The sequence below is a fragment of the Gossypium hirsutum genome, chromosome A12 (assembly GCF_007990345.1).
Source record: "Gossypium hirsutum isolate 1008001.06 chromosome A12, Gossypium_hirsutum_v2.1, whole genome shotgun sequence".
In the NCBI taxonomy this organism is placed as follows: domain Eukaryota; kingdom Viridiplantae; phylum Streptophyta; class Magnoliopsida; order Malvales; family Malvaceae; genus Gossypium; species Gossypium hirsutum.
This window is the reverse complement of record NC_053435.1, coordinates 33,892,453-33,906,845: the sequence shown is the minus strand read 5'-3', so window position 1 is coordinate 33,906,845 and position 14,393 is coordinate 33,892,453. Positions and strand designations below refer to the sequence as shown.

Genomic DNA, 14,393 nt, shown 5'->3' with positions numbered 1-14,393 from the left:
TTGCGTATCGATTGATTTTACCCCATGAACTTGAAAGATTCACGATGTCTTTCATGTTTCAATGCTTCGACGTTATAGATCCGATCCGTCACATGTGATTAATCCCTCAGAAGTTGAAATTCAATCTGACTTGAGCTATGAAGAAGAACCGATTCGTATCCTAGCTCGTGAAGTGAAAGAGTTGCGAAATAAAAGGGTTCCATTGGTTAAGGTGTTGTGGCTCAAACACGGGATCGAGGAAGCAACCTGGGAACCCGAGAGCTCGATGAAAGAACGATATCCAAACCTATTTACCGGTAAGATTTTCGAAGACGAAATTTCTTAAGTGGGGAGAGTTGTGACAGCCCAAAATTGACCCTAGTCGGGAAGTGGTTTCGGGACCACAAACCGAGTCTTATAATAATTAAAGATTATATTCTGTGTTTATGATGTGCGTAAATGCTTGTGTGATAGTTCCATACTTTAATTTGGTCAGTGTATGTGGAATTTATTAGTAGGGACTTATGTGAGACAATTTAGAAATATGCTAGGCAAGTGTTCAAGTGGCCCATTAATATATGTGGAAAGTGTTTGTCCTTGCATGTCAAATTAGCCAAATTAAAGCATAGTGGCTGGCCATGCTATGGTGGAAACATGTCACCAACATGTTATGCTAGTGATGTATGCTAAGAAAATAAAATAAAGAGCATGGTAATTAAACAATGAAAAGGAAGGGTGATGAAAAAAAATGGTCTCATCCATACCCCCCTTGTTGCCGTGAGTTGAGGAAAGAAAACAAAAAAAAATGTGTTCATTCTTGAACACCTTTGGCCGAATAGAGGAAAGAAAGGAAGGGGAAGAGCTTGAGAAATCGGCTATGGTGGTTTGCTAGACTAAGGTATGTTTGATGTTGTTCTTGAGATGCATGCATGTTTTAGTAGTTGACTTGAGTTCTAAAAACCCATGGTTCAATTTTGTGGATTGATGATGATTTTGTGTTTTGCCATTGATGAGTGCTTGAGCTTTTTGATAGTTGTTGATGAAAAGTGAAAGATATGTTAAAGATTAATATGTTAAATTAAGGCTTGGTAAGCTAGCTATTAAGGTGAAATGCTAATGTTAGTATTTGATTTGGTAATAATCTGTTTGGGGACAGCAGCAGTAAGGTGATTTTGGAAAATCGCCATAATTTGTAGGAGTTGAATTAGAAGCTGAATGAATTATGCCATTAAAGCTTGAAGAGTCTATTTTCTTACAAAAGAAACTATAAAAACAAAAGAGTTACCGATCTTGAGATATTTGAAGTATTGTGGGGCTGAGTCAAAATGACTACTAGATTCCCTGTTCTGTTTTTAGGAAATCATTATAAATTGTACAAAAATGATTATAAGATAAAATTTATATGCTTAGACTCCTTAATGAGTCTAGTTTCAAATGAGATCAAATACAACACATTTTGAATTCTGTAAAATGAGAAATTTGATTCGAAGTGAAGAGTGGTCAGAATAGTCAAACAGTGAAACAGGGGAAACTTTAAGAAAAATCTGGTATTGATTGGCCAAGCCAAAAATTCTGAAAATTTTATGGATGGAAGATATACGAGTCTATATTCAGGGAAAATTAACGGCTAGTGATTTGGAGTTTTGTAGCTCCAGTTATAAACAATTTAGCGACTACTGCTCAGGAAAACAGCTCGTAGTGAATATGTGATTTTGTTGTAAACATTAATGAAAATTTGCCAATGAGTTATTTATTGACTATTATAAAGCTTACTATAATCTATGTGTGTGAAGGTCAAATCAATATATATATTATTCTGAAAGTAATACTTGAATAGTCGATTAATGACTATTTTAAATTTTGTTGAACTTAAGCTCAAGAGCAAAAGGGAACTAGATCCGATAAAGGCAAAGAAAAGATCACTGAGTAGTCGAGTTGGAACCGTCTTACCCAACACAAGGTAAGTCATTAAGCATGTAGTTGGTATTATTTCAAATGGTCATAATGTTTATGTATTGATGCTGAATGGAATGAATAAATATACATATATATATATGCATGTACGTATGTGATGATGAAATTGTTGAATGAAAAGAAAAGAGGTAAGATGTACTGAGTTGTTGATCTCGGCACTAAACGTGCGGGTATAACCATTTATGACCATGAGATTGGCGCTAAGTGCGCGGGATTAAATTGTACAGCACTAAGTGTACGATTTGACTATGTTGCACTAAGTGTGCGAAACGAATATGATGCACTAAGTGTGCGAATTGACCATGCGGCACTAAGTGTTCGAGTTTGACTATGTAGCACTAAGTGTGCGATTTGATTACGTAGCACTAAGTGTGCGAGTTGATTATATAGCACTGAGTGTGCGGACTCAATATACATTTGTGAATCATTATGGACACTATGTGTGCGACACCATTGAGTCGATCGCGGACAGCGGATCGGGTAAGTGTCCTGAGTACATGGCTAATAGGTGCTATGCTTATACTTGGTGTTGAGCCCGGTAAGTTTGAACCTATGTGACAAATATACTTGAAGTCACGTACATAAAATTTATTGTAGGATGGGTGAAAGGCCGTTTAGTCGTTTGATTGTAACGAAAATAAATTGATTTATGAAAATGCTTCAATGTCCTATTGATGAGTATATGGAATGTGAATGCATGAATTGATATGAAATTGAATCGATAGGTGGGAGGAACTATGGTATGGTTCGGTATGGATGGAGTAAATTGTCTCGTTCCATTTTGTTTCCTCTTGTGATAATGTTATTGATGGATGGTAGTACATTGCTTATGACTTACTGAGTTATAAACTCACTCGGTGTTTCCTTGTCACCCATTATAGGTTGCTTGGACTCATCTATTTTTGCGGGGTCAGGTCGTCATCGAAGTCATCACACCGGATAGCAAGTTTTGGTACTTTCTTCTTAGTTGGCTTAGAAGAACATTTTGGCATGTATAAGCTATTACGTTGTGTTTGAACTTTGGCATGTAAACTTTAAGCCATACGAAAATGGCACGAATGTTCGATTGAGTTGGATCAAGGGTAGGCATGAAATGGACCTAGTTACTTTCGTAACAGATGCTGGCAGCAGCAGTGTCATGAGATTGAAAAATCACTAAAAATAGTAGGAGTGGAATTAATTGATGAATAAATTATGTAATCGAAGCTCGATGAGTCTGTTTTCATGAGGAAGTAACGAAAAGATCATATGGGCAGTATATTAAGAGATAATCAGATTTTTGTGGGACAGGGCCAGAACGGTTTCTGGATTCCCTGCTCCGACTTTGGAAATTCATTATAAATTAACCAGAGATAATTAGGGGTTGTACCATATATGTATAGATTCCTCTCTGAGTCTATTTTTCATAGAAAGAAACGGCATCAGTATTGAAGCCCCGTGCAGGGAGATATTCAAGTCGTAATGGGCAAAGGTCAGTGTAGTCGACCCCTGCAACATGGGAGAATTTGACTAATAAACTGTACTAATTGGCCCGACCAAAAATTCTAGAAAAAAATACATAGATGGGAACATGAGTCTAGTTTCTGGGAAAAATTACAAAACTGATTTTCGAGTTACGAAACTCAAGATATGATTTTTAAAACGACTAGTACACAGATTGGGTAGTGTCTGGAAAATAAATTTTATAAGGGGTTAAAGTCAGTTAACACCTCGTGTTCGACTCCGGTGTCGGTTTCGGGTTCGGGGTGTTACAACCCTTACTTTGCTAATAAGGTTGTATTAAACTTGGATCAGCTCTAAAAACCTAGACCCCCTCCTCTTTTAACAAGCATAATGATTTCTAATCACACCAATGAATGCCTCTTTTAACATGACATTTTTGCCACTAAAATTTAGTAATAATTTGTTCCATTTCACCATATAATGAATTAAGCAAAAGAAAGCATGACATAATGTAAGTAAAAATTGCTTGTAAAATACTTTTAATAAATATCTAATGCACTAACTCTGAATTATATTTGACAATCGATCCTTCAAGTTTTGGAATTCATTTTCCCCTTTCCCACCATATTTGGAAGGCTTAGATACACCTTAGGATCTGCTGAATAACAAACTCTAAAAGTTTGAGAAATCATGTCTTTCTTCTGATTTGAATAGTTAGAGCTAAAAAACGAAAGCGATTTCTCAAAATTTATATATTGGCTCAAACATGCTTCATATTCCTTAAGTCCCTCCATCAAAGTAACCACTTCTTTGTCAACAGCTTCCCCAAATAAAATGCAATCATTAGCAAACATTAAATGAGATATCACTGGACCCCTTCTACGGACTTTGACCCCATCAAACTCCTATCTTCAATAGCTAGCCTCATTATAGTTTATAGGCCTTCGCTGCATATCAAGAACAAATATATGCTTAGTGGGTCACCTTGACGAAGCCCTTTGGATCGTTTAAAAGAATCACCCTCTATGCCATTCATGTTAACTGAATAGGAAACTGTTGAAACAATGCATGATCAGCTACACCCAGGAATCCGCAAACCCTATCTTTCCATCATACTCTTTAAGAATCCTCAATCAACTCTATCATGGGCTTTGCTCATGTCCAAATTTAGAGCAAAGTATCCCTTATTCCCCAAACGTCTCGCCTTAAAAGAATGAAAGATTTCATAAGCCAGCATTATGTTGTTCATGATCATTCTAATAGGAACAAAAGCGCTTTGAGCAACGTCAATGCACACATTCAGCACTTTCTTAAGACAATTGGCCATTGTTTTGGCTATAATCTTGTATAAAACTGAACATAGACTAATCGACCGATATTGCATTAGATTGTAAGGCTGAGCATTTTTAGGGATCAAAACAATAAAAGTGGAATTTATGGATTCCAAATATTGTCCACCATTTAGGACCTTTAAGGAAAAATTTACCCACATCGTTACCCATTACATGCCAATATTTCTGGTAGAACATAGCCAGAAAACCATCTAGACTAGTCGCCTTTGTTGGACCCATCTCCTTTAACGCAACCATAAGCTCCTCCATTTTTTATTCTGTCATCAATTCTTGATTCATTGCTTCCATTATGTTTCGTTTGACCCCTAACAGAATTTGTTCAGCATTACCAACCCCTTTAGTTTTGAATAGATTGGAAAAATACTCCTTCGCTTCTTCAGCCATCTCACTATGTGTTGTCACAACCATATCAGAAGACCTTTTCAGCTCGCGAATACAATTGACGTGTCTTCTTTGGAAAGCAAACCGGTGAAAAAATACAGTATTTTGATCCCCCACCTTTAGCCAATTCGCTCTAGAGCGTTGCTCTCGATATGCCTTTTTTCTGTCCATCTCCATATTTAACAAAAATTTTATGTCAATGAGATCAGTAATATTATCATTCGTCCTATCCTCCCTGCTGAGTTCTTCAATTTGCTTCCAATATTTGTTAGACACCCCTCTTCTTTTTCCTTAAATTGTGGCTGTGACATCCCTAAATTGACCCTAGTCGGAAAGTGGTTTCGGGACCACAAAACCGAGTCATAAAAATAATTAACCGTTATTTTCTATGCTTATTGTGCATGAACATGCATGTGTGAAAATTTCAATCTTTAATTTGTTCATTTGAATGTGAATTTATTTAATAGGACTTATGTGAGACAATTGTGAAATGTGATAGGTAATTTTAAAAGTGGTCCATTAATGCATATATTCAAAAAAATGTGGACTTGCATGCCAAAATACCCTTTTTGGGATAGTGGCCGGCCATGATATAGATTAATAATGATAATATGTATTTTTCTATTAACATTTTTAGTTTACAGATTGTATTATTGAATAAAGAGTAATAAAATATTGGGTGAGTGGGAGGAGAAACCAAAGTTGGTTCATCCTTACTCCACCATTTGCCGAAACTTGAGGTGAGGAAGAAGAAAAAATCCTTGTTTGATATTCGGCTTGGATAATGTTTAGAAAGAGGTAAGTACTTTGAAATTCTTGAAAATTTATGTATAATTTAGGTGATTTGTTCAAATTCTATTCATTCCATGGATTAAATTTTTGGTTGTTTGGAGGTTTGATATTCGGCCAAGTAGTTTGAAACTCTTGATAAATTTTTTTTTATGTCATTAAAATGGATGGTATTATAGGATATGATGAGTGATAAATTGTTTTTTTTTAACTTGAAGGTTGAGATTAGTGTATGTTTAGAGGGAGGTGCCGAATGTTTTAATGAATAAAATGAGTAATTGAGGTTATAACATTCGGTTAAGTATTATGTGTGCTAGCAAATTTGGTATATTGTGTAGTTGTAAATTGCCTTGTATTAGATGCTTTTTGAAGGATAGTAAATGGTTAATTAAGATATTGTTGTGGAAATTTTAGTTTAGCAAATGTTAAAGCATTCGGCATTTCTTATAATAATGTATAAGATTAGGAATTATGGTAAGTGAGTTGTGATCTTATAGGAGCAAGATAGAATCGGCTATTTAGGTATTGGAGTGATTCGGTCATTTTTTGGCATAGGTGAAACCATTATGAAATTGCTACTTTGATCTTGGAATGAAAATTTTAATTGGAGGTTAAATTTGTTTGGTTAGGGCCGAATAGGGTTTATAAGTTAATGGTATGCTATATATATATAGTTAAATTTGTGTATATGAAAGCGTGGTAAGTAATGTGAATTTTTGTTTGTGCATGCGAATTAGGTATTGGTATAATAAGCATAAAAGTTAGTCATGGCATATTTTATAAACATATTATGCATTGAAGTTATATGATTGTCAAATGTGACTATTAAAGAAGTAATGTTGAATAAGTAATTAAACAAATTCATTTGTTTTAATTAAGCTCATGAGCAAAGAGGATCTAAATCAGATAAGGGAAAGGAGAAAGCAATCGAGTAGCCTATCCGCAGTTGTTCAAATAAATCCGAGGTAAGTCTTTGAGTAATGGAACTTAGCTTAAGATTTGATAAAAGATGATATATATTTATATGAACATAATAAATAAAATGTGACCCAATGGTTCTACTTGAAGTACATATTGAAATAAATAAGTTTAGTTATAATGAAGAATGATATGGAATACGGGTAAAGATGGGACTATGAATTGGTGTAATTACCTATAGTAAAATGATAAGGAATAAGTTACTTCTATGAGCCTTAGTCGATTGGTTATTAGAAAAGTGATATTTAAATTATGATTTGTATGTGATAATAAGAAGTACTTATATATGATGATATGTTTTAAACTCAAATGGTAAGCTCTTAAGTGTTTGGACTTGGAAATTTTAGAGCAAATTGTAATAATCTGCTTAGGACAGCAGCAGTAGCGTGATTATTGAAAATCACCATAAATTGTTGGAGTGGAATTAGAGACTGAATAAAATATGAAATAAAAGATCAATGAGTCTAGTTTCTTATAAAATAAACAGTGCAAGTAAAGGAATTTCCTATAGAGAGATATTTAAAGTTGTGTGTGACAGTGTCAGAATGAATCTGAAATCCCCTGTTCTGTTTTTAGAAAATCATTATAAATAGTACAAAAATTTTTATAAGATAAAATTTATATTCTTAGACTCCTTAATGAGTCTAGTTTCAAATGAAATAAACAAGAACATATTTTGAAATCTTTACAATGAGAAATTTGATTCGTAGTGAAGAGTGGTCAGTATAGTCAAACAGTAAAATAGGGGAAACTTTAAGAAAATTCTGGTTTTGATTGGCCAAACCAAAAATCCTGAAAATTTTATGGATAGAAGATATATGAGTCTAATTTCGGGGAAAATTTACGGCATTTCATTTGGAGTTTTTTAGCTCCAGTTACAAATAATTTAATGATTGTTGCTCAAGAAAACAGCTTGTAGTGAATCTGTGATTTTATTGTAAACATTGATGAAACTAATTGAGTTGCTTATAAGCTATTGTTGAATTGATGTACAAGATAAATATATAGGTGGTGAGGCCAAAATGGCTAAAATTTAAATATGTGCAAGTTATCCGAATGGCTATTTTATAAACGTAAGCAATGTATATGTAATATGTGTTGATAGTTTTATAAATTGAAGGTGTGGTGACTTATATGTTGTTTAGCCGAATGGTTGTCATGAGAAGAACGTAAGTCATGTGTGTATTTTCTTATTTAGTTGGAAGTTTATTGAAAAGGATATATATGTGTGTGTGTGTGTGTGTGTGTGTTAAAGTCAAATGATATTATGACATGAAGTTAAGGTACATGCTATATGCTTATATTCGAATGAGGTTAATGAATTACAATGGTGATAGTTTGTGTGAAATGTGGTAACATGTGATTAAATATACATGGAATTTGGAAAGTATCCGGGTTAAGACTCGCTGACTACGTGATGTGGCCTAATGGCTTTTGTGAAATGAGACTAGCTATATTGAGATACGAATAAGTTCAAATGAAGTGATACCTTATTAATGTGTTTCCGTGTTGGAAAAATCGAAGGTATGTGAATTGATGTGTATACAACTTTGTGAATTAACTATGATGATATATCTGGGCTTAAAGTCTCGCAGGCTTGGTACTGGTAACTGGATTCAGATTTTTTTTTTAAAACCTAGCAGGCCATGGCTAAGTGCCTTGAATTATTTCAAACTGAAGACCATTTGTATATCTTTAAGATAAGGATTTAATTAGTTTCATAAAAATTTACTAATTTGAGTTGTATTCGGCAGGATGTGCAAATACAAGGTATGGATTGCGTTTGGTCATTTATGTATATGTGATAAGGAATATGTTTGGCCCTTTATATACGTATACGAAACTTTAATACTAGTCATGATTTGATTATTTGAAATATTAATGTGAATATGAACTAAAGAACTAAGCTCCTAAATACATATATACAATTATGTATGTGCACGAAATGAGTGCATATGATTAAGTGGTTAGAGGTATTGAAAGATTGAATTGGTAATTGGTAACTATGGAAACGGTAAGTGTACAAAGGTTAAGTATATGGTAAGTGATACTTACTTGCTATGTGAACTCGATTTCGTTTGTATTACAAATGCACTTGGGGAATCACTTATGAGATGGTTATAAGTTATATTCAACGAGTATTGACTCTATCAAATTGTTTATGTAAGATGAAAACATGAATATGTGCTTCCAAATATGGAAACCGAATGTGATTATAGTGTTATGTTTTAGTTCGACTGATTAAATTAAAAGTAGCATTGATGTTTTTAAATGCGAAAGAGTATATACTCTTAAATTTGGATGAAATAGATGAATTGCATGTGCATACATAGGGTTTAATCTATTTGACCGAATGGTGGTATATCTTGACATTTCAAAACGTGATTTGCGTAAGGCTTAATCTTAAGCGACTTAGTAATAAATCAACAATTACGGATGATCAGCACATTAAGTTGGCTAGGTATGTATTATGTACTTGTGTAGGCTTATTAAGCCCATCGAGACCTCACTTGGATTTTGTGTAAGTTATAAATGTATTTAATCCAGCAAAGTTAATTGTTTTACTTAAGACTTACTAAGCCTTGAAAGCTTACTCTGTTGTTACGTTTCTCTGTTTTATAGATTATCAAATTTGGCCTTTGCTCGGGGATCGTCAACAACTCGTCACGCTATCACTATCCACTGTTTGGTACTGCTATATTTTGGATTATTTTATGGCATGTATAGAATAAACTAGTAGCGGAATAATATTTTGGTTAATGTATATAAGCCATGCGAAAATGGCATCTTTTGAATGTGTACTTATAGAAGTTTAATTTTATCCCTGGCTGTATTTAGCATTTATCTAAATGAATGATCTTTATTTGAAGAAAAAAAAAATTTACTGTTCTGACATGAGTTACAAGTCTGGTAATACCCCTTTCCTATTCCGACAACGGTTACGGGATAGGGGTGTTACAGTGGCAGCCCATTGTTGTAAACCTTCAGCCAACATAGACAATCGAGTCAGAATTTCAACAGTGTTCAATTCCCATATACTTCGTATCTTCTCATCACAAAACTCCTCTAAAGTCTACCAAGATTCGAATCTAAACTGTCATACACATGATTCTCTTCTTCAAAATTTGTGGATATAAATAGTGGGCAATGATCAGAGAACGAGTGGGTCAAATGCTGCACCTGGAGCTTTAGGAATAACTGCCACCAATCCAAATTAGCAACTCCATGATCTAATCTCTCTTGAACATTATTAGCCTCGATGTTGCCCCTCTCCCAAGTAAACCAGGAACCCATGTAGCCAAGATCATTCAATTGGCATTCATCCAAGGCATCTTAAAAGCTTTCCATCCAACCACTCTCTCTTGGGATACCACCATTTTTCTCAAGAGAATAAAGAATTTCGTTAAAATCTCCACCCACCATCCAAGGGAGGTTGTTCTCGCACCCTAGAGTCTTCAATAAATTCCAGGTTTCCTCCTTATGCGAACATCCGGAGTGCCATAAAAACCAGTAAATCTTCATGTCACCCTCTCCGTCCCATAAACTACCTCAACATCAATATGATTTTTCGATGTGCTACATAATGAAATGTTAAGATTTTCCTTCCACTCAATACATAATCCTCCTTGGAAACCATCCACTAGCATATCTATACTAGAAAGAAAACCACATTTTCTCCTTATCACCTCCATTCGATTTGAATCCAATTTTGTCTCCATAAAGAAGACTATATGTGGATTAATTTTCTTCAACATGTGTTGAAGTCTTCTAACTACTTGTGGACTCCCTAATCTACGAATATTCTAGCATAAAATCTTCAATGGTATCGGTCAGCCTGCCCAAAGGCGGTCACCGTTTTAGATGTTTGACTTTCGAATAATCGTTCATCATGAAAATTTGATGAATTCAATTCACCAGAAACCATCAGATTAGGTTTGCAAACTCTAAGACGTTTCTTTCATTCTAAATCTTTTAGAGGATTTTTTTCCATGTCATCCTCCATTCCTTGATTTCCTCTCATAACTCCCTCCCCCTGTTTATTAGAGCTTCCAGAAAAGAGCAACCTTCCAAATTGAAACTAAGAATTTGATTTGTTTTGACCCACTGATCACAAAGCATTCCCTCTTGATTAACATTCCTCTAATTGCTCCTCATATTTCTCTCATCGATTATATTTCCATAATTGTTACCTCCGTTGCCTGTTCGAAGCCACACACTGGTTGCAATTGTTGCCTTTTTAACCAGAGCTATTAGAGTTAGATCCCATCCAAGAACCACATCCAACCCTCCATTATACAGCTTCGTTGGTCAGAAGCTATCCCCATGACCCAATCGACCACAAGCAAAGCAAAACAAGGAAAACTTCTCATATTTAAATTTTGCATAAACTTGATCCCCATATGCTAAGATGATTTTTTCCATTGTTTCAAAGGAACACGAACATCGATCAGAACCCTTACACGCATAAAATTCCTGATTCCCCATCCGATCTATTTAGAATCGTACTTCACAAATTGGCCCACAAAGTTTCCAAATTGTTTGGCCATATTTTTCTGAAAATAACCCTAAAGGGAGATAATTAATTTGTAACTAGAAAAAAGAGTAAATTGATGGTACTTAAAGAGGTTCCTCATTCTTCCTAAGCGATGGAAAACAAAAAGATGATTATTGAAAGTCCAAGGGGCTCCATTCTCCACCCTTCTAATATCCATCTCATGATAAAACCTAAAGAGAAAACGCTTCTCTCCTAGATCTGATATCACAACACCCCTCAATGGATGCCAAATATTGACCATAGTATTCTGCATTGCCTGAAAATTAATCACACTCGCTGTTAGAAAATAGCCCACAAGACAAAATTCATACTTGTGATTGTCAAGACCCCATCTTCATGAACACTTGAAGCTTCTTCTTCATTATCCTCTATTTGTAACTCTTATTCCTCTTTCCATACTCAAAAGAAAAGTAATGAAAACATGAAAATTGGAAAATAAAATCAGCAGAAGCGAAAATTGTCTACTAAAAAAAAAGAAAGCATAACTAGAAAGTTATGTGTGCCAGAATGACAGACAAACTATCTTCTAGTGTCGAGGGAATTGCACGTATAGAGATTCAAAAAAGACTGGATCTAATTCAGGTGATAATCTATATGGGATTTCCTAAATTATTAATTGAAGATAAGCCACGAAAACTCGAAGAACTACAGATGAATGTGCAAAAAGAACTTAATTGTATGAACCGAAAACTCAACATTGCTATTACAAGAATTGGAAATCCTTATGGGCACCCTAATATTCTTGCCGAATTTATAGCCGGACAATTAAAGAATCGAGTTTCATTTCGAAAGGCAATGAAAAAGGCTATTGAATTAACTGAGCAAGCGGATACAAAAGGAATTCAAATACAAATTGCAGGGCATATCGATGGAAAAGAAATCGCACGTGTCGAATGGATCCGAGAAGGTAGGGTTCCTCTACAAACCATTGGAGCGAAAATTGAGTATTGCTCTTATAGAGTTCGAACTATCTATGGGGTATTAGGAATCAAAATTTGGATATTTATAACGAAGAATAATAAGAATAAGACTCTACTTGTCTTTACGTTCTATTCTGCGATAGAACAAAAAATGAAAATTCTTTGATTTTTTGATTGAACATAAAAATCAAAAAATGAGCAGTTCTAAATTCTACAAGGTTAAATAAAAATTTGATTGATCATTTGATATAATTGCTATGCTTAGTGTGCGACTCGTTGGGTTTTTTAGGCTTAGGATTCAAAAAAAATGGGCGGACCACAGTATAAGCTAATAACTATAGCACTAATAACCAACTCATCGCTTCGGATTATCTGGATCCAAAGAATCAGTCAAGATATGATATATTGGTCATATCATTATAGCAACTGAATTTTTTTTGCATTAAGTAAAAGACAAAACCAATCTGATTATGAATAGATCAAATTGTGAAGCAAAATAAAAAGTATGTGGATAAATAGAAGGATGAGAGAAAGAGAGAAACAGAAATAGCAATGAAATGATATAGGATTCCAATATGTAAGGTCTATGAAGCATCTCATAAAGAGCAATGTAATAGAGCATCAATAGAGATTCATCAATAATTAGATGAATATCTGTTCATTGAAGAAAAAATCAAGAGCCTTAACTTAAGTCAATAAAGACTGAGAAGGTTGACTCAAGAAGAAATTTTATTTTTATTTTATTAAATAAAATTAAATTAAAATTAAATTAATAAATTAATAAATTAAGGCTCCATTGGAGAATTCAGACCTAAGCATTAATCGAGAGCGATGGGGACGACGGAACCCGTGAATGCAAGGATTCTATTGAAAACGAATCCTAATGATTTATGGGGAGGATGGCGGAACAAACCAGAGACCACTGCATTTCTTTTTATTCTGATTCTAGAGGTCATGGGTTAACCCACAACTGAACTAGAAAAAGAGTAAATATTCGCCCGCGAAAATTTGAGTTTATTTTATTTGATTGTTCCATTTTTGTCGATCTGAATCTGATATGAATATGATAAAAAACAAAATAAAGATTGTTATAACATTATAACAAAACCAAGATAAGACATTATCTAGAAATAGAATCCGTGTTTAATTCCTTATACTTATATATATATCCAATAGATCCAAACAAGATATACAAATTTCTAATAGATAGATAAAATCGCAAAGCAAAGAATCCCAAGATTCAATTATTCATTAACTACCCGTATATCTTAAGATTAAGAATTAAATATTTTTTTATTCATTTTTTTTTCGCGAGGAGCTGGATGAGAAAAACTATCATGTCCAGTTCTGTAGTAGAGATGGAATTCATAAACAACAACCATCAACTATAACCCCAAAAGAACCGATTTCGTAAACAACATAGAGGAAGAATGAAGGGGATATCTTATCGAGGTAATCGGATTTGTTTCGGTAGATATGCTCTTCAAGCACTTGAACCCGCTTGGATTACATCTAGACAAATAGAAGTGGGCGCCGCGCAATGACAGAAATGTACGCCGTGGTGGAAAAATATGGGTATGTATATTTCCAGACAACCCGTTACGGTAAGACCTACAGAAACACGTATGGGTTCGGGAAAGGATCTCCGAGTATTGGTAGCTGTCGTTAAACCGAGCAGAATACTTTATGAAATGAGCGGAGTAGCCGAAATATAGCCAGAAAGGCTATTTCAATAGCGGCGTCAAAATGCTATAAAAACTCAATTCATTATTTCAGGATAGAATATAGAACAAAGGAAAGAAGTCTTGTCTTGGAATAAAAAACATTACGAGTTTCTTTTTTTTTTGACAAACAATATTTCTTTTTTCTTCGTCTTTGTTACATTGAAAAAAAGATTTCAAACCTCAGACCCATTTGAATGTAGCAGATAACAGCGGGCCGAGAATTGATGTGTATTCGATCATGAGCTAGTATCGCGATATGCTCATATTGTGACGTTATTTTCTGTATCAAGGAGCAGTA

At 34.4% G+C, this 14,393-nt stretch overlaps 1 protein-coding gene across 1 annotated transcript; it reads left to right on the top strand.

Annotated features, from left to right (window-relative positions):
* The first annotated feature begins 11,958 nt into the window (after positions 1-11,958).
* Positions 11,959-12,843, top strand: LOC121211377 (30S ribosomal protein S3, chloroplastic). Its single transcript, XM_041084136.1, has one exon. It carries the CDS (start codon positions 11,959-11,961, stop codon positions 12,535-12,537), a length of 579 nt encoding a protein of 192 aa, XP_040940070.1. The 3' UTR covers positions 12,538-12,843.
* Positions 12,844-14,393: the final 1,550 nt, after the last annotated feature.

Excerpts from the sequence above, each read along its gene's own strand:
- LOC121211377 (XM_041084136.1), top strand. The coding sequence starts at position 11,959 with ATGACAGACAAACTATCTTCTAGTGTCGAGGGAATTGCACGTATAGAG.